Source organism: Ochotona curzoniae, unplaced genomic scaffold (assembly GCF_017591425.1).
Source record: "Ochotona curzoniae isolate NIBS_2020 unplaced genomic scaffold, NIBS_Ocur_1.0 contig_1014, whole genome shotgun sequence".
Classification (NCBI taxonomy): domain Eukaryota; kingdom Metazoa; phylum Chordata; class Mammalia; order Lagomorpha; family Ochotonidae; genus Ochotona; species Ochotona curzoniae.
The window spans coordinates 43,491,987-43,519,094 of NW_024464920.1; the positions used below are offsets into that span (position 1 = coordinate 43,491,987).

The 27,108-nt window shown below is 48.5% G+C and overlaps 1 protein-coding gene across 2 annotated transcripts in view; it reads right to left on the bottom strand.

Annotated features, from left to right (window-relative positions):
• Window positions 1-27,108, bottom strand: part of SYN3 (synapsin III) — a 364,967-nt gene that overhangs the window by 285,447 nt on the left and 52,412 nt on the right. The window contains exon 4 of one of the 2 annotated variants that reach the window (XM_040985156.1): window positions 20,431-20,433. The exons of the other annotated variant lie outside the window; for it this stretch is intronic. Coding sequence (XP_040841090.1) covers window positions 20,431-20,433 — 3 coding nt within the window. The remainder of the gene's footprint in view (window positions 1-20,430; window positions 20,434-27,108) is intronic. 2 annotated transcript variants of the gene reach the window in all.

Here is a 27,108-nt window from a genome sequence, read left to right on the forward strand (position 1 = left end):
CCATCATCAGCTCTCCCGGTTCTTAGGCTCAGATTTCACAATTGTTGAACAAATGCCTTACAGTAAATCACATCCCTAGATATGTATGTATGTACGTGAGCATGATTCTATCTACCTACTTATCTATCTACTGCTGCCATGCTTCACTTGGAGAATCCATACTAACACAGACACTGCAGTGTCAATCATGAAACCAAAAACTCAATATGCTAACATGCCCAAGGAGACAGACACAAAAAGCCAGGATTTTCAGTGGCAAATGCTCTCGTGCACTCAATCTAGAAACACCCAGACTGTTGTCACAGAAGACATGTCTTTCTTGCCTCTGCCTCCTGCACATGTCAGGTTTTTGGTTGCTCACAGCCAAGAATATTCCCGACCATGAACCACCTCACATCCCAGAACATCCTTTCTCCCTAATACAAAGAGAGGAAGGAGTGGGGCGGGGAGCAGCTCAGAGGGGAACCACCGGGCATTTCCAAGCGTTCTTTAGATGCAGAGCTCAAAGGGAAGCAGTAGGGTCAGTGCTTAGAGCGGAGACTGTGGGGCCAGGCAGCCTGAGGTCCACCACTCACCCATACAGCTCCTTAATCTCTCTGCTCCGTGTACAGGCAGGGGTCATGGCAGGACTAGCAACAGGGATGACAGGAGGAGTAAATGAGTTATCCAAGTAAGGCACTCAGCACAGTGTTTGGCACATAGAAAAATGTTCAAGGAGTGGAATTTATTGCTAATAACTCAACATGGATCAGAACCTCTGGGAGTTTAGTCTGGCTTAGCGTACACACACACACACACACACACACACACACACACACACACACATGCCTCTGAAACTTTAAGACATGCACTGATGGCTGAGAATGAAAGAACCCTTCTGCTTTTTCAAATAAAGTTAGAAGCTCATTATTGCTGGAGATAAGCAGCTTAAAACTTAGCTACCCAAAGAGGATGAAGCAGATAAAGTAGAAGGTGACAAAACCATAATGATATGGTTGGTCAAGAAGCTAGGTCTTCTAAAGACGGCCTCGGGATTTGAAATTGATTGAATACAAAATGCCAAAAGCTAATAATTCGTGCTTTCTCTTTTTGTGGTAACAGGTTTTACCTATTTTTCATGACCTTGAATTACTTTGTGAAGAAAGAACAAACATTAAGTGAAATTATTTCCACATTTGATCCCACCGAATTCTGATCTCTTTCCAAATCCAGAACCTCATTTCATCCAAGGCGGGGCCCAGGTCTCATTCTGCAAAGCAGAGACTTGTGGAGGCTGGCCTGTGGTGAGTCTCCCATTCCTCAGGTCACCACAGCATTGTGGCTTCTGACGTCGCCATTTTCCAGGGACATTTGGCAACTTGTCCACCCCTCTCCACCCAGCAGCCAACCAGAAAAGGGCTTGGCTCACCCTCCTTCTTTCTCTAAGATCTTGGACTGAGGGGGATCCCCTACAGATTTCTGTCTCTCTGTGGATCTTTAAACTGTCCACTCGCCGGGGCACCTGCCCTTCCCTCTTCTCTCTCCTGAATAGGAGTATCATGGCCTGGTGCTGGCTGGGCTGCTGATTTCCTCCTGGGAGCCCTGGGACTCCTGGGGCATGAATTTCCTTGTGACCTCGTGGGACCCAAGGCCCACCCTTGCAAAGCCCACACTAACGGACAGGTAGGGGTGAGCTTTCTGATCCAGGCTGCTTTCCTGGAAGGGGGTGGGGAGGGAGGAGTGGAGGTGTGCAGGCTGTCCCTGCTCAGGAAGTGGCTCTTGGCTTTCCCAGGGCAGTCCTGACATTCACACAGTGACGCAGAGAGAAGGTGCCCAATGACTACAAACTCGGGCAGCCGAGGAGTCGGTGAGAGCAGAATTCAAAGGCTTGAGAACACAGGCTCTGGAGCCAGACAGCCTGGGCTCCGAGCCTGACTCGGCCACTTCCTGGCCCTTCATCTCGGGTGAGCGACTTTCATGTTCCATGACTCAGGTCCCTCTTGGAAAATGAAGATAATAATAAATTATAACTTCACAGGAGTGTTGGAAGGATTTAAGTGAATGAATGCAAAATGCCTGGCATGGAGTTAGCACACGATGACTTTTAGCTATATTTATGGTTTGCTTGTGTGATTTGGGACCAAGACTTTCATCTACCTCTTCTGTATAATGGGAATAGTAACGTGCACCCAGAGTTCCTTCTCCCCTCTCCTGTGGTAACCCCATTACCTTTGTCATGACACACCTGGGAGCTGTCAATCTATTTTTACTGCATTGGCTTTTGGCAGGGTCTTCTGTTCTTATCTGCTCAGGACTCCCAAGACTTCGAAGAGTACCTGACACACAGTAGGTGCCCAGTAAAAAGTCGGTGCATACAGAAGTTGCATCAATGTCAGAACTGAATACAGAGGCAGACAGTCCAGTCTGAGTCAGAGAAAGAACGACAGGTGTTCTGTGTGCATGTGCCTCTGTATGCGTGTCCTGCAGTACACGGACCCTTCTGTCAAGAAACTGGGGTTCGTGTCCTAGCTTAGTGTGACCAAGTGGCTGACCTCTCCGAGTGTCAGTGCCCCCAGCCTCAAAACAAAGATGGATTAAACCAGTTGGGGAAATTGACCTACTGGTCCATAGCACTAGGTCTGTTTCACAGCAAGTGGCCTCTAGAATAGCACTCCCCTCTCCACTGTTCTGATTTCAATGAACTGAGCCAATATAAAAGGACAAGGATAATAATGAACATTTATTGAGCACTCACTGTGTTCCAGGCACTGTGCAAAGAACTTCACTTAGCAATGTGACTTCACAGAAAAAAATCTGCTGCTAAGGAGAGGCTGGGGAATGACAGAAGCCTACACACAGAACTTTCCTAAGACTGGGAAGTGTTTACAGTCTGCACACAGAAAGCAAATACATGCAGGGAGTGGGCAGCCGGGGCCTGAGATGGCGACTATGGACTCTACACAAGCTTTATCTCAGGCAACCCTGGGGCCATCCACATGCACCCTTATTTGGGGGAAAAAAGTGTTCTGCTACTTAAAGTTCAATACGTAAAGACTTGGAAACCAAGCATACAATGGGAAAGGACACAGGAGTGGAGACAAAATTCTGGCTTCCTAGCCTGACCTTGACAGTGTCAATCAGAGGCCTTGAACAAGTCTGTTTTCTGCTGTTGAATCATGGTCCTCGGCAGCCAGAGTGAGGGGCTGCTGAGGACAGTGTCTCAGCCCAGGACCATCTTTTCAGACACTTCTTATGAGTAGACCCTTCTCCATCTTCCAGCCCTAATGGAATCTAACATCCTAGTCACGGCTAGGACCTAGGCCAATTTCCTGACAAACTTCTACTCATCCTTCAAAACCCATGGTCATAAAGACTTACCAAATGCCTACCATGTGGCAGGCATTCCTCTAAAGGGTTTTAACAGTGAACAAAACATGGGTAGATGTTTCTAGAGAACTGACCCCTTACAGAAACTTCTGCAAATGTACTTTTATGTCTTAAATTGCATATAAGCTTTCCCATTACACTACAAGTTCTAGACTGCATATACATACTTGGCTCCTAGTTTCCCAGTGAAATGTCTGGCACACAGTACTTTTCCCCTGAGGAGATAAAGCCCTGCCAGTGTATGCTATCAGCATGATCAGCCCATCCCAGACAAGAGAACAGCATTTACTTGGTATTTTCAAAGGGTAAGACTCATTGCCTATTTGTTTCCTAGTTAGAATCTAAGATGGCAATTTGGTTACTTGATTGATGCTTGTTTTTTGCCCCTGAGATGATAAGCTACATGATGGCAAGGGAAAATGTCTGACTTACCAATGTAGAGACAGAATCCAATTGCTGTCTCTTTTCAGTACTGATAACACTCAACAATGAGTGTGTAGCAGCAGGTGGAGAGGAGAATACAGGTGATAAAATAATGCAACTTGCAGTCTCCATGCTGGTCAACCTAAGTGGAAGTGTGGTGGATGACAAGTCTAGGAAGGCACTTTAAGGACATGCAGTTGTAGTTAGACATTGACAACTGTAACAAAATGACACATTTTTGCTGCACAAAAGGGTTTGAAAATAGCCTTTGGAACCATAGAGAGCTGGGTTCAATTCTCAATAGTGGTACTTGCTGAGTCTTTAATTTAATTTGAAAGGCACAGAGACAAAAGAGAGAGAGAGAGAGAAAGATCTTTCATATGCTGGTTTATTTTCCAGAATGCCTGCAACATGTGCTACTGCGCCAGGCTGAGGCAAAGGACCAGGAAAGTCAGGAACTTGGTCTGGGTCTCCCATGTGGCAGGGACCTAAATAATCGACGTACCATCTGCTGCTTCCCTGGGTACATATCCCTGAATGCACTTCAAGCAGGTAGAGGAGTGTGTGGTTTTCAGCTGGTGCTGCACAAGTACCAGCCCTTAGTGTTTCCTGCCTCAGAAGCCACCCTCTTTGTCCTGGTAAGTCCTGGTCCTTTCTTTGGCTTTGGTGAATGCTTGGCCCGATCACATAGCCAGCAGCCATCCATCCTTCCCCTCTGGTTGCTGCTCTCATCTTGCTCAGCCACACCTCCTGCTGTACTAGATATCTTGCTAAGTGGCAAACACTCTTTGCACAATGGCATACTCACCACAGCCTGTTCTGAATCCCAAGAACAGCCCTCAAATGTCAGCTGCCATTTTACAGGTGAAGAAAGCGAGACTGCAATGACTTATCCAAGGGCACACAGCCAGGAAGTGGCTCTTCTAGGAGTCAGATTTAAGCAGTCTATTTCCAGACCTTGAACTTGGGTTCCCCAGGGCTGTACGAACTTTCTGCCTTCCAAGGTTAACCAATCATTCCTTGGGCTCCCTGTTGGCTAGAGCTGAAATCACTAGGGACAGCTGGGCTCATGCCAGGCAGCATCGTTGTGCTGCTGTGGAGAGTTGAATCGCATAACTATGTAGCTCATCTCTTAGGAGGGGTCTAGAGACTTCTATGAGGTCTTCAAGGCTGTACAGCTTGCAGAAGGTAAGGAAGGTATCAGGAGCCAGCCCCATCCTCAATTCTGCTCTAAATTCTTCACCAAGGGGCAGCTAATGGAGTCACATTTCACGCAATCCCCTGGGAGGCTGCTGTTCCCAGCAAGCATTCACTGCCTGAGCACAGGGCTTGACTCTGGGGATAAATTTCTAAGCAAGCTATGTGCTACCCTGGAGTCTAGTATAGCAATGGCAGATAAGCCAGGATATAAGCCATCTCAAACCACTGTAGTAAGGTTAGGCTGCACAGCTCCCTGTTCCCAGGCTGGGTTGCGTCCAGGAGCAAGACTGAAATTAGAATGTTTCTAAGTGCTAGAGGGCAGTAACAAAGAGTCAAAGAGATCGGGATGACAGTCATGCCACACTGAGGCTGGGGTATTCCAGACAAGACTGGTCAACTTCTCCAAACACCTGCTCTTGGTCAAACTCCACAACCTCAAGCACAAGAAACTCTTCTATAAAAGCACATGTTTTTTTTTTTTAATGAGAAAACAGGCTGCTTCACAGTGGAGCATTCCATTATGAAGTATCTCCATTAGGTTCTGAAAAGACTAGCTTTTATAAAGCATGCAAATAGAAAAGGATGAGGTCAATGGGTAGATCTATAGGCTTATGTTCTAACCAAAGATCTGGTACACCCTGAGACTGTGCAAGTTACTAAAATGTTCTGAACTCCAATTTCCACATTTCCAATTTCCGATTTCCTCGTGGCCTCTGCCACAAGGTCATTTCAATGTCTAGTGGCAAACAGAGCTGATCTGCATATACCCAAGGCAGAGATCATAGATTGGTAGACTGAATTAAGTGGTCCTGGCAGGGCAAAGAAAAAAAAACAACTTGGTGGTTTTAGACATATTTCACAGAGCAGGCAACTGAGGCTAAGGGCAGATAATAATAACTTTCCCAGCTCTGTACACAGTTCACAGTGCCAGAACCACGCTTTAACCAGCAGTGGTCCGGACTCAGTAGCTACAAGCTTAAACCACAGATCTATACTATTTTTCAAGCAAAGACAGAATCATTGACATTCAGGCCCTGAGCCTGGTGGACATTTGCGAATGACGGGGACAACAGCTGATCAGAACCCATGCCTTGACTGGAAGTGTGCTCCTATGACCAACCTTACATAATGCCAGAGAATGGCCTATGCCTTAGTCATCTCCTCCTTAAAATGGGTACAGAATTCTTAACTATCTCAAAAAGCCACAAAGGCAAAGTCAGTTGCTGTGCCCAGTGCATGGCCAATATTAAATAAGCAGAAGCTATTTGCATAGCAAGGACAGCCTATGTCAGTTGCATCCAACTCAATACATGGTACAGGAAGCCAGGCACGCCAATGATCTCAGGTTCTGATAGCAGCTCAGAGCAACACTGGATATGGGGGAGGTGGGTTAGGGAAAAGAATGAAGCACCCAGGCCCCAAATTTCGGACTCCACAGCCACCTCCATCGCCGGCTGCCTGGCTACTCCTCAGGGAGCTCATGGTTACCATCGGCCTCCAGGCTGCAAAGAATGTGAGGTGCAATGGGCAGCCATCCAGAGGCCCGAGAAGGGAGGCCTCATCCTTTCAGGATGTCTCCAGCTTCAGAGAAAACCCTTCCTGTGTCCCAGCGCATAGCTGGCAAAGGAAATGGGCAATGACGGATGGCAATGGGCAAGTCGTCGAAAAGATGTGTGTGTGAACCGAGTGCCGGCTGGCTGGGGCATTCAGGAGGCTGGTGGGAAGGCCACCAGTGGTACAATGGTTTATTTTGCACCTACTAGACTTGGCCCTAAGCCAGACATTTTGGAGGAGGTGAAATGCATGTATTGCAGTTCACCTGCATTTACTGCTTTGGAGCGTGTCACAATGGTTATTTTCCTCTATCCTCTGCATAAGGCTGTGCCACAGGCAGGCTTTATTTCTTGCATTTAAAGATGAGTAATACAAGAGACCTGTTCAACATTACAAAATATGACAGAGACTGGAGGCTCATCAGCAAAATATGTTTTCCTTCCACTCCCCACCACACTAAGGAATCTGGCTGGACTACATTTCCCAGCAGCCCTTGTGTTTGGGTACAGTCATGTGACTTTTCTGGCCAATGGAATGTGGGTGCTAAATACCACATGGTTCTGTCAGGGTTGACTTATAAAAGTCTTTCCAAGCCTTCCTGGGCCTTCACTAATTCTGCTTGTTAGCAGGTGTAGATACTGATACAGGATTTTGAAGATATAGGGGTGAGAGAGCCAAAGGATGGACCCCTGGACCATCTGCTAAATGCCAGGCGGAACTGCCAAGTGAGCCTTGTTAGGATGGTAGTATAATGTTAGTCTGTTAGAATGTTAGAATGTTAGCGTTAGGCAATGTTAGGCCCTTTCGTGCCAAGAAGCTGCTGCTTTGCTAGGTCGGGATGCGTCTGGACCATGGGAAAACTCCACCTTAGCGATAAATGTGTTCCTTGTCCCTCTGTGACCTTGTGAACAGTGTCACAAGCCTTATCTGCAGAATGCACCCAGGTGCAGGAGGACAGTCGCACAACCATACAGTCCCAGGAAGAGGAGGGGCCTTAAAGATAATGTGTCTGGGAACGAAGTGGACTGTTTGCACCTGGAAGCCCTAAAGCTGACGTGTCTGATTGCTGCGTTTGAATTTGCGCGGGCTATGATGCATGTAATGACCGAAGGGGCCTATATAATCTCTAGCTTTTTGCTAGTTCAGGGTCTAACCCCTCCTTGGCTGGTCTGCGTGCCCTAAGATCAGTCTGACTCCAGCATGCTGACACAATAAGCTCTGCTTGCTTTTGCATTATCAGTAAGGCTCTTTGTCGTTCAATGGGAAATTGACAAACCCGGACCCTGACAGTTGTTTTGTCTGTTCACAACAGATCACCAGCCTGGCAGACATGGCAGAAACAGAGTGTGTGTTTCAGATGCCTTCTGTTTACATATACAGTACATTTTTTTTTGACCCTCTTCCAAGCAAGCAGAAAGGGTCCCCTAGGCAGGTAGGGTCTTTAGATTTGATAGTAGGACAATCTCTTCCTTCCTCTCTGCTACCCGTGGGACCTGGTTCTCCCCAACTGTGGGATATGTTCCGACCCTGGTATCCTGAGCTCAGCCTTTTGCAATCAGTGTTGGGGGAAAACACAGGTGTTACAGCTCCCAGGAGCTATTGCACATAACAAATTCACTTCTTTCCTGTCTATCTGTCCATGTGTAAGGTATGGACTGTTTCTAGAACTGTGAAAACCATCTCCACCTTCTGCCTTCTGCTGTTTGGACGAGGATCCCAAAGTTGAGCCACTTCCCCCTGAGCTTCAGTTTTCTCATCCATTTAAAACCACAGGGTAGAACTGGATGCGCCTGGTGCGTCTTGCTGTCTCTAATTTGCCATCAGCTCAAAGGAGACGGCAGCATTCTATATGTCAGACATGTTTCTGTGTTATTTCATGCAATCACCAAACAAACAGGGGTGCAACTAGGGACTCAGAGTCAAGGGAGAAGCTACAGTTCTCTGCCTTTAGTTTTCTGCAAATTTCCTGAGTGACAGAGCGATGTGGAAGATGACTCTAGCTTGTGGCCTGAGCCTACCCGCCCCCCCCCCCCGATTGGGAGGAACAGAGAGAAAGGCACAGAACCTATAAGGTCAAGAAGAGGCAGGTCGGGCACTGAGGAGATGATCTCCTTATTGTCCATCCCATGCCCAGATCAACTTCCTGAGTCTCCAGACCCCTGAATGCTCTGAGCAGGTGCTGTGTATCAGATGCTAGTAGGGCGCTTTGTCTTCTGAATGCACAAAGCTGTCACGATGCTCTGCCGGGTGTGTGCGTGGAGGGGAGCAGAGAGGAAGGGGGCTGATGCAAAACTCTTCCTGTTTAAAGAAAAAAGCCTCCAGGAGGCACAGGGCCAGGAAGCCACTTATCCCAGGCTCCCACCTAGCTGAGAAGTACCAGAGCACCAGAGTTCAAAGCAGGTCTACATGGCTGCAAAGCCTGTCCGCCTTCCTCCTTACCACTCCCTCCTGTACAGGTGCCTCCAGCCCAAGATTCAGGAAGCCTTCACGTCCCCAGGCCTGGAAGAAAAGCAGCTGTCTGTCCCTCTGAGGGTGTGCTGCCCGGCAATCGTCACGGACCACTTAGCTGCCTTAGCTGGCAGACAAGTGCCCTGTCCACTGAGGGCATACAGCAGGGTTGCTCTCATGAGTGGGCCCTTAATACCCTAAGCTGCCCCTAGAGACAACAGGGTTGAGGTTTCATGGGGGCCCTGGGAACAGCTGATGCTAGCCCCCTCCACTTGGAGGCAGAGCCCCCTCGGAGGAGCTGGACAGGAAGGAGCCAGTCTGCTTGTTCTCAGGAGGCTCCAAAGCGTTTGCCTGGAAATCAAGGTTCTGGCATTTCTCAGCTTGTGCTCCCGGGACCTTCGGCACCACCTTCAATGAGTGTGTTTAGAAAACCTTTTTGGAGTGAGGAACAGGAACCTGATTTTAGACAAGCTCAGTGGATGCTTCCAACACTCACCAAGGATTACACAGTGACAAATCCCCTCCTCAGGAAGCCTTCTACCCAGTGCTTCCCGTGGTTCTAACTCACTTCTGTCACTTTGTCCACCAGTGCCCCTAAAGATGCCAGTATCTAGTGTAGGCTCACCATGTATGCCAGATACTTTGAAGCACTTCAGACTAATCCAGCCTTTTCAAATTTCCTCTGTCTCTCTACAGGCTGGGCGCAATCACCCTGTTATTACATGTAAGAGAACTACACAGAAAGGTCAGGAAATCACAGAGGCCATACTCCAGCACAGCAAGTCAAGCATTGTCTGCAGTGCTGGTATCCCACATGAGTGCTATTTGAGTTCCAGTTGCTCACTTCCAATCCAGAGTCCTGCTAATACACCTGGGAAGACAGCAGAAGACAGTTCCAGTACTTGGCCCCCTGTCACCCACTTGGAAGACCTGGATGGAGTTTCCCATTCCTGACTTCTGCTTGGTCCAGCCCCAGCCATTGTGGCCATGTGGGGAGTGAGCTAGCAAGTGGAAAATCTATCTGTTTATCCCTCTCTGTGACTCTTTCAAAGAAGTAATGACAAAATAAATATTTCCCAAAAAGGAAAAAAATAATGAAGTCACAAAGCTAGAGGCTGGGCTAGAATGTGGACCCAAGAGATGTGATTCCTACACGTGAGCCCAAAAGCATGGTGGCTCATGTAGTGGCAGGTCCCATGGCCTGAAGAGCTTCTGCATCCTAGCTTCCATTCCCAGGAGTTCAACAGCATAAACTGAACGCTTGCCATGTGCCAGGGACAGCTCTTAGCTCTGTTGGGCTGGGAGAGGAGTGAACCACTCAGTCCAGACACAAAACCCAAGAAGAAGAGAGTGCCAAGAAAACGAAGCAATCACGAAAATAGCACTGTAGTGAAATATTTTAAGAGATCGCGTTAACAAGTTATGGCCTGCAGTCTGGCCACCTGGTTTTGTGTTTTTATTAGAAAATGGCATCAGAACCATGTAAACCCCCTCCCACCCACCCCAAGTAGGTCTTTTATGAATGACCTCACCCGATCCTTACAAGTCATTACCAAAAAAGGCGAGCACTGGTACCATGACTTATTTCACATGCACCATCTTCTTGGGCAACTCACAGCTACACAGGCTGACAATTATAGGGTGCCAGACATGGGTTTTCATCGTATTCTTGTATTCTTTTCAATTTTCCTTAAGAAAAGGGTTATTACTCACACACCCTGCCCCCATCTATACAAATGGTGAGTGGGAAGCATAGAGGCTTTACAATGTAGCCCACACAGTCAGTAGGGGACAGAGCCAGGATGCAAATCCAAGAGGCCCAAATCTAAGAAGTTACACCTTTTCCCAGGAGTTGGCAAAGCAATGGCCCACATGGCAGCCCCTGCCTACCACCTGTGAGTGTAGATTCAGTGCGATTAGAACACAACTACATTTACTCATATGCCTATTTCATGCCAACAGGGACACAGCTGCACCACGGTGGCAGCTGAAAGCATTTGCCACATAGCCCTGTACAGAGAAAGCTTGTTGCTGAACCCTGGCCTTGGCTGCTGAGTGATTCCCCAGAATTCAACACTGATGCTCTGGGAGGGAGGCCACACTCCTGTCGGATGGGACAAGAGATGGAACGTGAACCCAGGTCAGTGAAGGTGTGAATGAGCCAGCCTCAGCATATGATATCAAGGTAGGGCAGGTCGAGCCTAAAGCAACCATCCGGTGGACTGTTCCTGGGCATGCCCAGCCTTTCTGTTGCATCTGTTACAAGCCAACACCCTTGGGGTCTCATTGCTATGGTAATGTCTTCTAACAATCTAAATTAATGTGTAGGCTTAGAGATTTTCAAGATGACTTAAGGATCCCCATGCTTTGCATTCTGTACACCTCACACTACAGTATCTAGAAAGTGACCATCAGGAGCTGGTGTTCTGGCACAGTGGGTTAAGTTGCCATCTGTGATGCCAGCACCCCATATGAGCACTGGTTGGTGTCCTGGAAGCCCCACTCTGGTCCAGCTCCCTGCTAATGGCCTGGAAAAAACAGCAGAAGATGGTCCAATTGTTGAGGCCCTTGCCACCCACATGGGATTCCTGGATGAAGCTCTTGGTTCCTGGCTTCAACCAGGCCAAGTGCTGGATATTATGGTTATCTGGGGAGTGAACTATCAGATGGAGGCTCTTTCTCTGCTTCTCCCTAACTCTTTCAACATTTTTTAAATTCTTCATCAAAATCCACCATCTTGCTTTATTTTTGTCCTTACATCTTAGAATCTTAGACTAAGGACCTTGTCTTGATAAGAAGTCATCAAGGTAGGGTTTACAATCAAGCTGCTGTTTACAATGCCAGCATTCCGTATCAGACTGCCAGTTCAAGTCCTGGCTGCTCTGCCTCGGATCCAGCTCCCTGCTAATGCCTGCAGGAAAGCAGCAGCAGATGGAGATTGCAAGTACTTGGGCCTGTCCATTCATGGGGAGACGCTCTTGGCTTTGGCCTGGACCAGCCTCAGCCATTGCTGCTACTTTGGGGGGAGTGAATCGCCTTTCTCTTTCCCTATCACACTGCCTTTAAATCTTAAAGAAATGAACAAAAAAGGTAGAAACTTGTGAGGGAAATATGGTCAAATCCTGGTTCCTTTGTATGACCATGAGAAGCATCCCCTGACCCTCAACTTCTAATCTTCCTCCTGTGGATCATCCCAGGACACAGAACTGTACAGAACCAGCCAGCATATAGTGGGCTTCGGGAGATGCAGTAGGCCTCAGTGGATGGCAATGATTCATCATAGAGACACTTCAGAAGAGCTGTCTTTGCCAAGTCCCCCAAGTCCATTACACATGCTCTATCTGCACTCCCAGAGTCTTCAATGAACAATGTCTTCATTTGGCTTTTAAAGACACCTTCATTCTGCTGTATCTACTCCTTATGCCACCGGCAGAAATGTGGCTGGCTCTGTGCCTGGCTGATAGCCCAAAATTTCTAAATGCTGATAGTCTAGCATTTCTCCAATGCGTCCCACGAACCTGTCAGCGCTCCCCTCCGAGTCCAGCGAGGCTGACCTCCATGACTCGCCTTTGTGAAGCAGGGTGATGCCTCAGTTGCTGGGCCTGAAATTTTGGGGTACCTGTCAGCATCTGCTTGCAAGGAAGGGGGAGGCGTGAGTGTACTCAGAGACTGGGAGAAAGCACGTTAGAAGGAGGGGTTCTGGGTATGTGAGCAACAGGGATTCTGTGGGTTGTGCTTGAGTTGGGGGAAGCAAGAAAGGAAGACCTCATGGGCAGCTTAGCAGAATGCCACTGCCCTGGGAATCTGTAAACTGTCCTGCCCTGGCACAGGCTCCTGCTCCCCCATCAGTGTGGGTCTGATGCAAACTAATTGCCTTCTCTGTGACACTTTGTTTGAAACCAAATGGCTGGAATGAGGCTGTGGGCACTTTTTCAGGCAACTGTTGATTCAGAACAGCAATTCAGACACAGATTAGAGTAGATCTGGGTACAGTATATGGAGGAGGGGTGCTGGACTCCTACCCACTCAACAACCACCCCTCAGCAATCTAAGAAGGAGCAGGAGGCGCCTCTGTGAGTCAGGGTTCAAGAACTACATGAAAGAGAGAAGCTTTGTGGAACACTCCCTCCAGTGGGGCGGACTTGTATCTCACAAGGTGGAGCTGCCACTGACATCGCTGGCTGGTGCTTATTGGGCACTTTCTCTTCCCTTCTGCATCCTTAAAGAGTTCTTTCAGGGTCCTATTCTTCCTTTGAAAGAACAGGATCCCATATGAGCACTGGTTCAGATCCCGGCTGCTCCACTTCCCATCAAGCTCCCTGCTTGGGGCCTGGGAAAGCAGTTGAGGATGGCCCAAAGCCCAGGGACCTTGCACCTTCATGGGAGACCTGGAAGAAGCTCCTGGATCCTTGCTTCGGATCAGCTCAGCTCTGGCTGATGCAGCCACTTTGGGAGCGAACCAGCGGATGGAATATCTCCCTGTAAATCTGCCTTTCCAATAAAAATAAATCTTTTTGTTAAAAATAAAGTCTTTTGAGAGCGCAGCCTTGGTAATGTAGCATCCTGTGACCCGGGCTGACTCACTCAGATAACCTTTCTGAGTTTTCAGTTCTGTTTCCAGAAATCAGAATTCATCTCTCCACTGTCTAGGACACTGGTCACCACAGAGCCGGCAACAGATCACAGGCATTTTCTCAATGAAGGAGCTCAGGGAGGTGAGACGAGTGCCCTTTGGTCATACAGCAAGTCAGTGGCAGAGGGAAGGCCCTGAATCCAGGTGTGGTCAGCTGCACGGCCACCTGTAGTCTCAGCTCTTGCCTCAACCTCATTGCTCTTGACCTCAGAGGGCAACATACTGTCTGCAAGGACCTACTTGAGCAACTCCCAGTCTGGACAGAAGGGTGGCTAAAATCGGCTCTGGGGATTCAGGCATACAGGATGTCTGAGTCAGCAGGGGCCAGGGCAGAGGCTTCTTCATGAATGAGGACCTCCAAACAGAGAAGCAGAGTTTGGCTGTCAGGGCCTTGGGCTATCTGATGCTCCTTTGCTCTAAGCTGTATCCTGCTGCTGAGTTAAAAGACAACTTCCTTCGTGCAATGCAGAAATGGTACAGAAGCAGGCCCAGCTGCAGCCCAGGTGAGCAGAGCACAGGTGGCCTTTCAGTGCCCACCTGGAGGGTACCCTGTTGTCGTGGAGCAGTGCACAAGCTGTACCACCTGACACCATCACCTTGCCTCCTGTCTTGGTGTGAGAAGTGCAGGGAGAGAATGAATTTGCAAGGGAGACAAAGAATGATCTCAGCTTGGCTCTGGGTGAGGGAACGAGTCAGGGGTGGGAGGGGAGGCAGGCTGTACAGTCAGGAAGCAAATGCCAACCGCAAGTCACTTTATCTATTGATGTTTCTTTTCTCTCAGCGCCAAAGGAGGTAATAAAGGATGGCTGCATGGCTCTCCCCGGGTAGCTGAATGGAAGCCAAACCATCATGTGGTGAACAAACGCCGTGGGGGCTCAACAGCAGGGCTACTGCTGTACAGCATTAAGATGGCACCAACCTCCCCATGACCCCTGACCAGCCGCCAGCCCACCCATCCAGAAAGCTGCGTGCCCTGCATGCCATGGCACCCTCAGAGTCCCAGACACCTGCCTTAGTAGCAAGAAAAAGCAAGCAGTATGGTGCGGTCGTCAGAACACATGCTTCAGCTGTGGACAGAGCTGGATTCAAACACCAATTCCAGATTGCAGAAGCAGTGGTGCGCTGGGCAAGCTACTGAACCTTTCTGAGCCTTAATCCCACATCTAAGAAATGCAGCTGATCGAAACTGATCATGCAAAGAACACACGAGAACTAGAAAAAGACATGCCAAGTGCCCAGCTGCCTGAGACACAGCAGGTGCTGGACACACTGGCTGTAGCCCAAGTGAATGCTTGCTGACATGTGACTGGCATAAGCAGTTTCTATGAAGGAGGAAGATCTTTCCAGGCAAAGTGAACAGAATCTGGGAAGGGGCCTACAATGGGGGACAAGGGAGAAAGAGATGGCATGGTGGCAGCTAAGAGAGCAGACTGGGGAGGGCACTGCAACTGCAGGAAAGACATGTTCTTTCCCCTGGGAGTACGAGAGCGGTGCCAAGGGATTGAAGCTGATGGAGCGACACAATCAAACTAGAGGTTTAAAAGCTACCACTCTGGAGAGACTACACATCGGATGAGTCCAATGACAGGGCATCCTGGGAAAGCAAAGCTATGCAGTCAGCGAGAAGACCAATGGTTGCCCAAAGTGGAGGAAGGTGGGGGTGGAGCAAGTGAGCAGGTGGAGCACAGGAGACTCGGGAGAAGAAGTGAAGGTGCTGTGTATGCTAACGGAGAGCCCACGGCACGATGCATCCAGATGCACAGAACATGCCATGCCGGGGAGGACCCTGGTGGAAACGCAGGACTGCTGGTAACCAACGGTCAGGGCTCAGAGCAGGTTCACACAGGCTGCCAGAGGGACTGCTTCAGCAGTGAATGGTGAGCGAGGCTGTGCATGTATGGGGCAGAGCGAGGATGGGGGCTTGGCATAGGCTGGTCAGCTCTGCCATGAACCTCAAACTTCTTTGAAATACATGCATTACCAAAAAAAAAAAAAGGTGAGAAGAAAGTCTCTCCTTATAGCTGCCATGTCAAGGATGGACTGTAGGCATAGAGGGCAAAATACAAGGGACCAATCAGGTGTTTTGACTGTCTTGTTGGGCTCCTTGAAAGCAAAGTGACACAGCTCTGGGAACCTCAGTTTCTTCATCTGTGAAATGGGCAAAGGCCAGGAAGTAACACAGTGTGTGAGGAAAAGGCTGGCAGAAAACCCAGTACAGGGTAGGGGCTCATTCTATATTGACCCCATGGAAAGGCTCAGCACGGCCACAGGCGCTCCCTCTCTGGGGTAGGGGAACCCATAGGTGATGGTTCCCAGCAGGGCTCACTGTTCATCCACAAAGGCAAGAAGACATCTCAGATTGTGCCTCCTAGGCTTGACGCTATGCTCCACGCAAGTGACAGAGCTGGCTTAAAGGACCAAAACGATAAAAAAAAAAACCTGAGTTCACAGGATATACGATGAATGTGCACAGTGCAACTGAAAGCAGACTGAGCTCCAAGGAGGCATCAGTGTGGGAGCACACTTAAGACCACAGCGTTGCAACAAGCTAGTCTGTGCCTGAACCTGCCTCCCCCTCCACATCTGGAGTGGTCTCAGGCAACTAACAGCTGTGCTTCAGTGACCACAGCTGTGATGGGGGGACAGGATCGGTTCACCTTTTGAGGGCTGACCTTGAGGACTAAAGAAGAAACGCAAGTGGTTCACCAGCTTAGCGCATGAATGGACAGGAGACTTGGTTGTGCAAAACAGACAGGTGAGAGGAATTTGCCAAAGAGCCAACCTGGAGCTTCAAGGCAAAGGATTCAGACCAAGTACTCAACCAATAATATGAAACACAGTGTTAAGAGCTGGTGGCTGCTGACGCCCACAATGAAAGCAACTTGACCTCTGCCTGCCAGCAGGGATTCCCAGTAGCGGGAAGTGATCTCAAAGGCAAAGAGAATTTTTAAAAAGCAAGCTGTAAGAATCTGCTATTCATTCTGGAGTGATCTGTGAGACAGGAAAGATTTCTGCCCTCAGACACTTTACATCCTCCCACGAGAAACAGGCCAGGAGATACAGACACGGCAGTGACGGTGAGAGCAGTTGATAAGCAAAGGAGTGGAGGCCAGTCTGGACGGGACATCGGAGAAGAGAGTGCTAGCAGTAGAGCAAGGTGCAAAGGCAGTAAGAGATGAGCCCTGGAAAGGCGCAGGAGACAAGGCTCCTAGGATGAGGAATAACAGGTGCAAAGACCCTGCCCAGGGGTGTTTGATGCTGCCTCTTTCAAGGAAAGGCTGACTGTCTGCCATCTTGTTACCATGAAAATGAGCCCTACAATGGTCACGAGGTGTCTTCCAGAATGCCAGGAACAAGGCTGAACGCAACAAAACCATTAGCAAACAGATGGACTGGCCCAGGAGAAAGCTGTTCATCTTTCTGAACATCTGATGTTTCTGTGCCAATTTCTGCTCTATCAAGCACACTCATGCATGTTGTCTCCTTGGATTGTATGAACCAGGCTGTGGAGCCGGAATCGCCATCCCTGATGCACAAGCGAGGAAATGGACTCCGAAAGGACAACACTGCGGGCTAAAATCCCATCAGGAGCTGCTTGACCCATAATTTTTTAAAATTTGTTTAAGATTAAATAATTCACTTGAAAGGCAGAGTTACAGAAGAAAAAAAAATCAGAGACAGGGCAATCTTCTCTCTGTTGGTTCGCTTCCCAATGGCCACAGTGACAGGGGCTAGGCCAAGCTGAAGCCAGGTTCCGGGGACTCTATCTGGGCATCCCATATGGGTGGCAGGGGCTTAGGCACTCATGCCACCTTCTGCCACATTTTGATCCAGCTCCCTGCTGAAACACTTGGGAAAGAAGCAGAAGACGGCCCAAGCGCTTAGGTCCCTGCCCTCATGTGGGAAGGAGGGAGCTGACTCAGAAGTAGAGCCCCTGTATGGGCTGCTGGCATCACAGGTTGACAGCATAACCTGCTGTGTCGCAGTACTGCCCCAAGCCAGCCTTTTAGCCTATAACTTCTGCTCGGTGAGTTCATTTCTTTTTTTCTTGTTACAATTGCTACCATTTCTTTTAAGTGCATACAGAGCCAAACAACCGAGTGGATCACGTCCACCTGCTCTGCTGGGGCTCTCTGTTCTGTGGTTTCATAGTGTTTCTTCCTGGTATTTGAGCCATTTTGGTAGAGTTGAATCATCTGCAGGTTCCTGTTTCCCATCCAGGAACTGGTCTGTCTGAGGATGAAGCCTTAGCATCTGCATTTTCTTAAGTAGGACAAGGAGTCCCTACATTTTTCATGTCAGAGGAAAGTTTAAAGTTATCACAACAGTGTGCCAACAGTCCTGAAGAAGCAAATAAATGTATTTAAATGATGAGCAAGTCAGGCTGAGTAAACTCTGAGTGTACCACCCCTTCACCCTCATGCCATCAGAGGCTCTTATAACTGCATGGTCTTGCCCAGGTCAAGTGGAGGCTTAAGGCATCTCTCCCGGGAGGGTAAGCAAGAGCAGGTGTGTGAGGGAGTGATGAAGGTCAGATGGGGATAGAGGGATACTAATGAGGACACATCTGCTATGTGGGGAATACTAGCAGTGGAAAGATTTCCTCACTTTGTCCTCAAACAGGCATGGCTTCCATCTCATGGCAGAGGAAGCCGGGGGTCAAAGAGACATGCCTACATGTGCAAAATCCCACAAACAACAAGTGGAGACTCAACATTCACACCGGGACCCCTGGCACCTACACAAGAATTCCTGCAGCATCGAGGCATCCCATGCAGGTGGAAAACAGAGGATCTCTGTAGCCCTATCAGAGCTGGGGCCCCATGCCTCCCCTTGCCAGCTGTGTGAACTCAGCAGAAGGACTCCTAGTTCCTTTTCCAAGGGGATGCAGTTAGTTACCTGCCGTGGAGAAGTTCTGGATAGCCAAGAACCTGTTAGTAAAAGGTGATCGTTTCTGAATGAGGAGAGACCAGGACCACAGGGGTGAAGAGGCCCCTGGACTGATTCTCACCCCCATGGGCCCATCATGGTGGGAGTGTGTCCCCTGAAGGTAGTGGAGGCATCTCAGGATGAGGCCAGAACACGTGGGAAAGGGCACGGGGTCAGCAGGGCTTGGCCCAAAGCCTCCCAGGTCCTTCTCATCCTCAATTTATGCGATTCTGGGAAGTAGGAGCGACACTGTTTTTCTTCATCCAACCCCAGGCTCCCTCTCCCAGGGGAGTTGGCAGACCTGGCGGCTGGACTGTTGGCTCCGAGGCATGGGCAACGGAGCCTGGCATTTCTTTCCAGACTCACACTGTCTCTCTCTTGTGCTGCTTCCCTCCCGTTCCCACGCCCCACCTCTGCCAGTCCCCAGGGATCCTGCTGTGGTCAGGGCAGAGGCCCTGGGCGGAGACACTCCTAAGGGCTTCCCTCCCACCACCCTCAGGCTGCCCTGTCAGGCCCCTGCATGACCTGATGTGCCTGGCCTCTGGACCCCGCCCCTCCCATCGTAGGGACAGAAGGAAAAGGGCCCAGTGCTATCTGCGAGTCTGGTGCCTGAGCCTGGAGAGTGCTTGGGCACTGAGCTTTTTCACTCTGCAAAACTGTGGGATTCTTATTCATGCGAACAGTCATGAATGCCTTCAGCAGAGAGTTGGGCCCCGTGCCAGATGCTGGGGCCATGATTCAGAAAAAAACAGTTCTTAGCTTGAGCCTCCAGGAAGGCTCTGTCCAGGAGACGATGTGGAGAAGCAAACAACAACTTCCCCCCCGAGTGAGACCAGGGCAGTAAGAACACACAGCTGTGGGGAAGTGCTGGTGCATGGCTGTACCTGCTGCACACTCCAGCACCAGGAAGCTAATGGGCAAAGACATCAGGAACACGGCGGAGACACAACCAACTCCTGGTCCCCATGCGCCTTGTCTCCAATAAAATCTCCTGAACTTGTCTTGCATAGAGCTATACTATACCTTTGCTGCAGCCCTGTTATGAAATCTATAATAGAACATATTTAGTCTATTGCATGTATCTTCATAACCTCTGTATGTATGGATCTATCAATATACCTATTATATTGTTTAGTTGTTTAATCTAGTATTTACTTATATATTTTGAAGCCAAAAAAACACAGAGAGAAAGATCTTCCATCTGCTGGTTTATACCCCAATTGGTCTCAACAATCAGGTTTTGCTCAGGCCAAAGCTAGGCACACCATCCAAATCTCCTACGTGGCTGGTAAGGGCCCAGGTGCTTGGGCCATCCTTTGCTTTCACAGGCACATCAGCAGGAGGCTGGATCAGAAGTGGAGCAGCCAGGACTGGAACACTAGCTTTGCAGGTGGGATCTTAATCCATGTTGCCAAAATGTCAGCCCTTATCTTTCTATCATCTTACGCAGTGGCAAATACTGAAAAGGGAAAAACTGCATTGCTGGAGCTAGAGTTGGGAATGGCATGGACTAGCAAGGTAACTTCACGGAGAAAACATTTGTTTTTTAAAAATTTCCATTACTTCTTTGTTTGAAAGTGAGATAGAAAGCAAGAAGGAGAGAGATTTCCCGTATGCTAGTTCATTTCCTAAATGCCCAAACCCACCTGGGTTGGGCTAGGCTGAATCCAGGAGCCCAAAACTCAATCCAGGTCTCCCTCCCATGTGGTGCAGGGCCCCAAATAACCTGAGCCATCACCTGTTGCCTCCCAGAGTGTGCCTGGGCTGGAAAGAAGCTGGAAATTAGCAGTAGAGCCAGAGTGGGCACTCCAATCCAGAGTGGACAATCCAGAAACTCGAGAAGAAGTAGAAGGGTGAGAATGTTCAGCTGTGTAGACCTGCTTCAGTGCAAAGGTTTAGTGAGTTTAAGAATTATGTGGCAGACACTTTTCCATCTGTTGTATACACACCACACACATACACACAAACAGGTGTGTGTCCCCATATTATAGCTGCAGAAGCCAAGAGCTAGAAAGATGCAGCAAAAAGACTTAACCAAGGACCTGCAGCTTGGAGTATGCAGTGCCGGGACCCACCAAGGTCAGCTACTCTACCTCTACAAGGGAGCTCTGGGTTCCGAAGTCTCATGCCTACCTGGGTGGGAGCTGGCTGCTTTGGGAGCTCAGGGGAAGAATGCTACATCAGGGCAGGGTGCACAGATGGGCCATGGAAGCCTGACCCTAGCGGGCTGTGAGACAGGCCAAGCTCAGAAGACCACTGTCTTCTTTGTCCTTTTCTGACACCCAAGATGTGCCCATGTCTACACAACAACATGAGATGGGCAGGGTAGCTCTTGCTTTACCAGCTACATGGTGCTCCACTCAACCTATTTCACTGTCTTCTTAAGTCCCCTCCTCACGGAGGCCTTCCCTGCTTGCTTCACCTCAAAAGCCAGCAGCTCTGTGCCCTCTGCTTCACTTACTTTCCAGGGACTGGCTGTTAGAATATCCACTTGCCTACTGTTTGTGGTCTATTTTCTGCAATTGAAACCTCTGATCCACAAGGGACCTCGTGTCCACCAATGGACGTTCTGTGCCTGCCACATATTTAACAAATCAAGGACAGGGAAGTAAGAAGCAGCTCACAGGGCATGGAAACCTTGAGAGGCAAAAGGAATGGTATTTCAAACATGCATGCCCAGAAACGGGGGCAGGAATTGTATGCAGTGGTTGTTGTTGGCTGGAATCGGCCTGGTACTCTGAACTGGCTCAATATGAACATGTTGGTCAGGCTGGTCATTTAGCCAGGTGACTGATCCAGTCTCACACTGGAGTCGCCAGGTTCGAGATCCGGCTCTAGCTCTTGACTCCTGCGTCCTTGCGAATGCAAACCCTAGGAGGCAGCATTGGTGGATTAAGTAGCTGGCTTCATGCCACCAACGTGGGGAGACACAGACAGAATTCCAGGGCCTGCCCTGGCTTCAGCCCAGCAGGCGATGGGGGAATAAAGCAGTAGATGAGAGATTTTTTTTTTATTTGTTTCTTTGTCTTTCAAAAACAAAGCAAGGAAAGCCAAATCTTGTTGCATGAATGGTCATCTCAGTTTAAGAAGCCCACAAAACTGTGGAAATCACACATGCAAAGAAAAGAGAAAAAGGAAAATGATTATAAAAATAATGTTTTTCAGGCCCAGTGTGATAGCCTAATAGCTAAAATCCTCGTCTTGCATTTACTGGGATCCCACACGGGTGCCAGTTCGTATTTCGGCAGCCCCACTGCCCTTCCAGCCAATCCTGGCTAAGGAGCTAAATGTGCTAGGATTTGAACAAGTCATCCTTCCCTAGTTCTTAGGTTTCGGTTCTGCCACCTATACAATAGGGATATGCAGAGAAGTCAATGGGACTCCACTTTCTCTGGCATGCTAATACTTTATGAAGTATCACTGTCACTGGGACAAGCCCAGGCACCTCCTTCTTCCCCCAAATATCCTCCCTGCACACAGCAAGCCTGGGCCAGGGGTTCTGGGGATGAGGGGGCGGCAGGGTGGGGGAACCTTTGACGCTTGTCCTCAAGGTCTTGGGTTCCTAAAGCACTCTGGCTCCTTCTCCAAGGTTCAACCTTCTAATGAACGGATGCACACTCTGTCACTGTGGTCTGAACAAGTGCCTGTAATTTAGCGTTGGCTAATGCTGCCAACTCAGAGCAGGGCTGCTGTAATTAGCTGGGGCCTCATTAACGCCTGCTTCCCTGGGTGTGTTTTTCATTCTTGGTTTCTTCTGTCTTGTGTTTCCAATACCATCTGTCTGGATGGCCACGGCTACCCCCACTTTTTTTTTTACAGCCACTCCATGATGGAACAACACTTGAACGTGGGCCCAGAAGGATCATCCACAAAGCATGAGTTTTAGCATGGCCTGGGATGGCCCCTACTCTGCTTCCTAAATGGAATGTGTGACTTTTCCGATACCCTGGCTGTCCGGTTTTCTCTGAAGCACTTGAGCTGAGCTGGCAATTTCCTACTCCCCAATCCTGGCCTAGGTGAAAGGTGGGATTTCATTTGATTTAATTGCTGCAAATGCTGACAACATAACCAGTTTGTGTGTGATACTGGACCACTGACCCAAGCCCTACCGCAGTCTGACCTCTTGGGTCAGATTCTCCATGTTTCATGTTCTCTTAGCCACATACACCCTTCTGCAAGTAGCTACCCAGCCAAGTCTTCATGTAAACCCTACGGAGGTTATTCTGTCTATTGTGTGATGTCTGTCACATACAATCCCAGCACCCTAAATGACTCCTGAAACACGGCACCTAGTAAATGTTTGTGTAACGAAGGAACAAACACATGTATCTCCTCTAACCCTTACAAAAAACACACGGAATCGCATATACCTCTAAGGGCTAAGGGGATGACACACAGAGAGCCCAGAGAGCCAGCTCCTGGGGGCTAAGCCCTAGACGACTAAGCAAGGACCACACATCTGTCCTGGGTGCTTGCTACCTGCAGAAATCTGCACCTCCCGCTCCTGTCCTACAGACTCCACGTCCACTCAAGCCAGCCTAGTGTGGGCACCACAGGACCCCATGCCAGAGCGGGCAAAGGCAAAATGCAAGGCTGTCAAGATACTTGGAAAGTCACAGACTCTGAGATCCGCATTCCAATTCAATTTTACCACTTCCTAAAAGTGTGATTTGGGGGTAAATCACTTAAACGCTCCAGAAATGATTCAGCTGTTGTGCCTCAGTTTCTTTCTCCGTCAAATGGAGCTATACTAACAAGTATTAGTGCTTAATTTAGCAATGATCCTGATCACAGACACTGCTCGAAGCACTTCACATATACCAACTCATTTAATTTTCACTATAGTCCTCTTAGGAGATAATGTTACTCTCAGCAGGAGTAATAATACTACCAGTAGCAGTACTGCAATGACCAAGAGTGGTAGTGTTGTTGCTATCAGTAGTAGAGTTAGTAGTATTATTACTATCAGCAGTTCTCTGACATCAGGAGCTATATTGCTATCAACAGCAGTAACATTATTGTTATCAGTGAAAGTATTGAGATTATCAGTAGGAGTGATGATCAACAGTGGTGATTAATAATAATTATTATTGATTAACTTAATAATTTTAATAATGGTTGTACTAATTGATGTGATGATTAATCGTGCTGTTATCAATAGCATTAGCATTGTGATCATCAGTGGTATTATTACTATCATTAGTAATCTGACGACCAGTAGTAGTATTGTTTTGAACAGGAGTATCAGTATTAGTGCCATCAGGAGCAGTATCATGATAATCAGGGGCAGTGCTATCGTGATGATAAATAGTAGCAGTACTGTTACTATCAGAAGTATTATTCCAGAGTCTCGTCCCATGTTCATAGAGGGGCTTTCATCATGGCACTTCCAGGGCATTTACCCCTGCCCTGCTGTCTGCCCTGTGGTCTGTGCTGTCACCACCAGGCAATGCTGCCCCTCTATGTTAGACAAGTGCACAGACTAGTAGAGGCTAGATAAGATCATGCTTTTCATAAAGCACTTTGTACAGACCCAGGATACAAGGAGCCATCAGCAGTAAGTGGCAGTTGAGTGCGCCTCATTCCCCATCTGAAAGTCATATGTCCAGTTTTCCTCTACACTTTTCTTACAGCTCAGTTGTCCTCTTGGGTACCACTCTCAGAGATGAACTCACTGCCTCTTCATGCTCTGAGGCTAGATTCCCTGGGCTGGAATCCTGGTGTTGTCACTCGTTGGCTAGGGACCTGGATTCTGTTACTGAGTCTGTTGGTGTTCTGGGCCTCTTGATCTTTGGAGCAGGGATTATAATAGTACACCCCTCCTAGGGCTGTCGAAAGGATGAAATGAGTTAATCTATGTTAATTGTTTGGAACAGTGCCTAGCACGTAGGAAATACAACAAAGGTGTTTGTTGAATAAATAAAAATTCATGAATTTTGAGTGTGCAATTTAAGCTGGCTTAAACAAAAAAGGATTTGCTTTGGCTCCGGTCTGGGGATGAGACTAGGTCCAGAGCTTTGAATAACATCATCGGGTGTTGTTCTCTCACTCTTGGCTGTGCTGTGCTTTGCCTTGGCTTCATTCTTGCAAGATTGTTCTCTCAAGGAGAAAGAGGGCCACCTGAGCAGCTGCATGCATTCACCCCTCCAGCACACATGTGCCTCTCCTCCCCAAGTTCAGCAACTCTCACCATGGAGCCTCATGGGCCTGGGTTAGGTCACCATGTGATAGTCCAATTGGTTAAGCCTGGCCTTGTGCTGTTGGCTGTACACAACACATAGAGGGGAGGTGGTGTCATCCAGTGGAAAATCTAGGTGCTGTTCTCTTAGGCAGAAAGAATGCAGGCTGAACAAAAGCAGCAGTGGTCTTCTCTGTTCTCATTCTGCTCACCTGAGTCCATGAGGGATCTCCACAGCATCAGAAACAATAGACAGTATACAACAGGAGACTCATGGGGATGGGCACACAGGATGATGGAGGCTAAGTTTCATGATTTGCTAGTTTCTAGTTGGAGAACCACAAAGGTTAATGGTACAATTGGGTCCAAGTCCATAGCTCTTACAACCAGGGGGTCCAATGGTGTAATTCCCAGTCCACAGCGGAAGGCTGAGAACCAGTGGCTCTGCTGGTCCAAACACCAGGGTTGAGCCCCACCAGACCAGTCTCCCGAATGCAGGACTCCCAGGGCTGAGAGCATCAGAAGATGGATTTCCTACAGGAAGAAGAGACAGGTCCGTGGGGAGGGATTCAGTTCTTCCTGTGCCTTTGGTTCTATTCTGGAAGGCCTTCAATGGACTGAGTGGTGCCTCCCCACTCTGGTGAGGGTGGATCTTCTCAATACCAGCCTCCCCCAGAAACACCCCACAGACATGCCAGAAATAATGTTGCTCCAGCTACATGAGTGCTCCTTAGCCCGGTACAGGTGTCACATCATTAACTATCACATCATTTTCCCTGGAGATTAAGACTACTCAAGATCATGGCCTTATTCACAGTGCTGGTGTTTCTGAAAGAATGTACTGCTCAACAGTCAGGACTTACTACGGAAAGGGTAGTAAGCTGGAAAAAGAGTCTACTGAATTTCCCACCCCGAACCCAGGGCTTCATCTCTGATGGCACTGTCTCCACAGGCCTGGCTACTCAAAGTTTGGTCTTTTCCCACCATCACCAGCAGCATCAGCACCTGCGAGTTGGTGCACATTCATTCTGCTCCAACTGACTCTCTGGGATCAGCAGTGGTTAGACTCACTTGGGGAACCCACAAACGATTCAGTGCCTCAGCCCCTGCCTGAAGACCTAGTAAGGGATGAGGTTTTAAGATTCCCTGAGGTCTACATGTTAAAAACGGAAGCAGCAGTTCTGCCTTTGTTTTCCAGAACTGTGGTAATGAAGTAGCACAAACTTGGCCCTGACTTTAACCAACAGAAATGTATCCTCCCACAGGGCTAGAGGCTAGAAGGTTAAGGCCAAAGGCCTGGCTGAGTTGCTTCCGCACGCAGGGTCTGAGGGAAGAAGTGTTCCGCGGTTATGGCCTCGCTTTCAGCGAGTGCCAGAAAATCAAGGAATTTCTTGGCTGATGGATGCATCACTCCAATTTCTATCTCCAGTCATCACTCGCTTCCTCCACCCCCAACCCCTGTCTTGTCTCTGTGTTCAAAGTTCTCATTTCTTACAAGGACACCAGCCATACTGGGTTAAGAAGCTTCCCTACCTCATCTTTCAAATTTCTGCCCTGGAGTGCCTAAGTCATTCAAATGGAAATTCAAGCTGCAGTTCTTTTTAACTCATGTTCCCTTCAAGCTGTAGTCCCGCAGCTTATGGAAACAAGGATCCACTAGTAGCCTCCTTACCTGTGTGCCTCTGGAAGCAAGTGTCTGTCTCCCCTGCCCCACTACACTCCCCAGGAACAAAAAATGCTTCAAACTTGGCAGACTGGCAAATGCTCTCAGGAGACAAGTTTCCATTTGCCCATCATTCTTCTCTGGGTAATTCTGACTGTCACATCACATTTCTCACTACAATTACTTAAAAACAGACAAAGCCACAACATGCCCTTGTTGGCACTTGGCAGGAACTCAGTAACTGATGGTGGAATTAGCTGAATCATCACAATCTCGCAAACAGGTTCCATTTAGGGGCCTTCCCTCATTTGCCAAGGCTGATGGTCTTATCTCTCTACCCACATCCTGAGAATGCCTACATTCTGCCATCAATACCAGCCTTTCCTCAAACTTCCCCTCCTTTCCAAAACTAGAGCCTTATAAGACTTGGTGTGTTATTTCTCCCCAACAAAGTAGAAATGGATTATACACACCCTTGTATCACCTATGGATTTATTACTTTCTTGTCATTTCTGACCTCTGCAGAATTCTTGCAATTTTGTCCCTCATTATAAACAGATTGAAAAGAAAGATATTTCTTAACTAGTATTTTTCTGTTTGATGTACTTGCAGGAGAAGTTCTCAAGTTTAGTCTGCCTTCTTGCTGTGTTCAGTTCGTTCTAACAAAACCTGATGTTTATTCAGCTCTTTAGAATTGACTGTGTGGACTGCCAT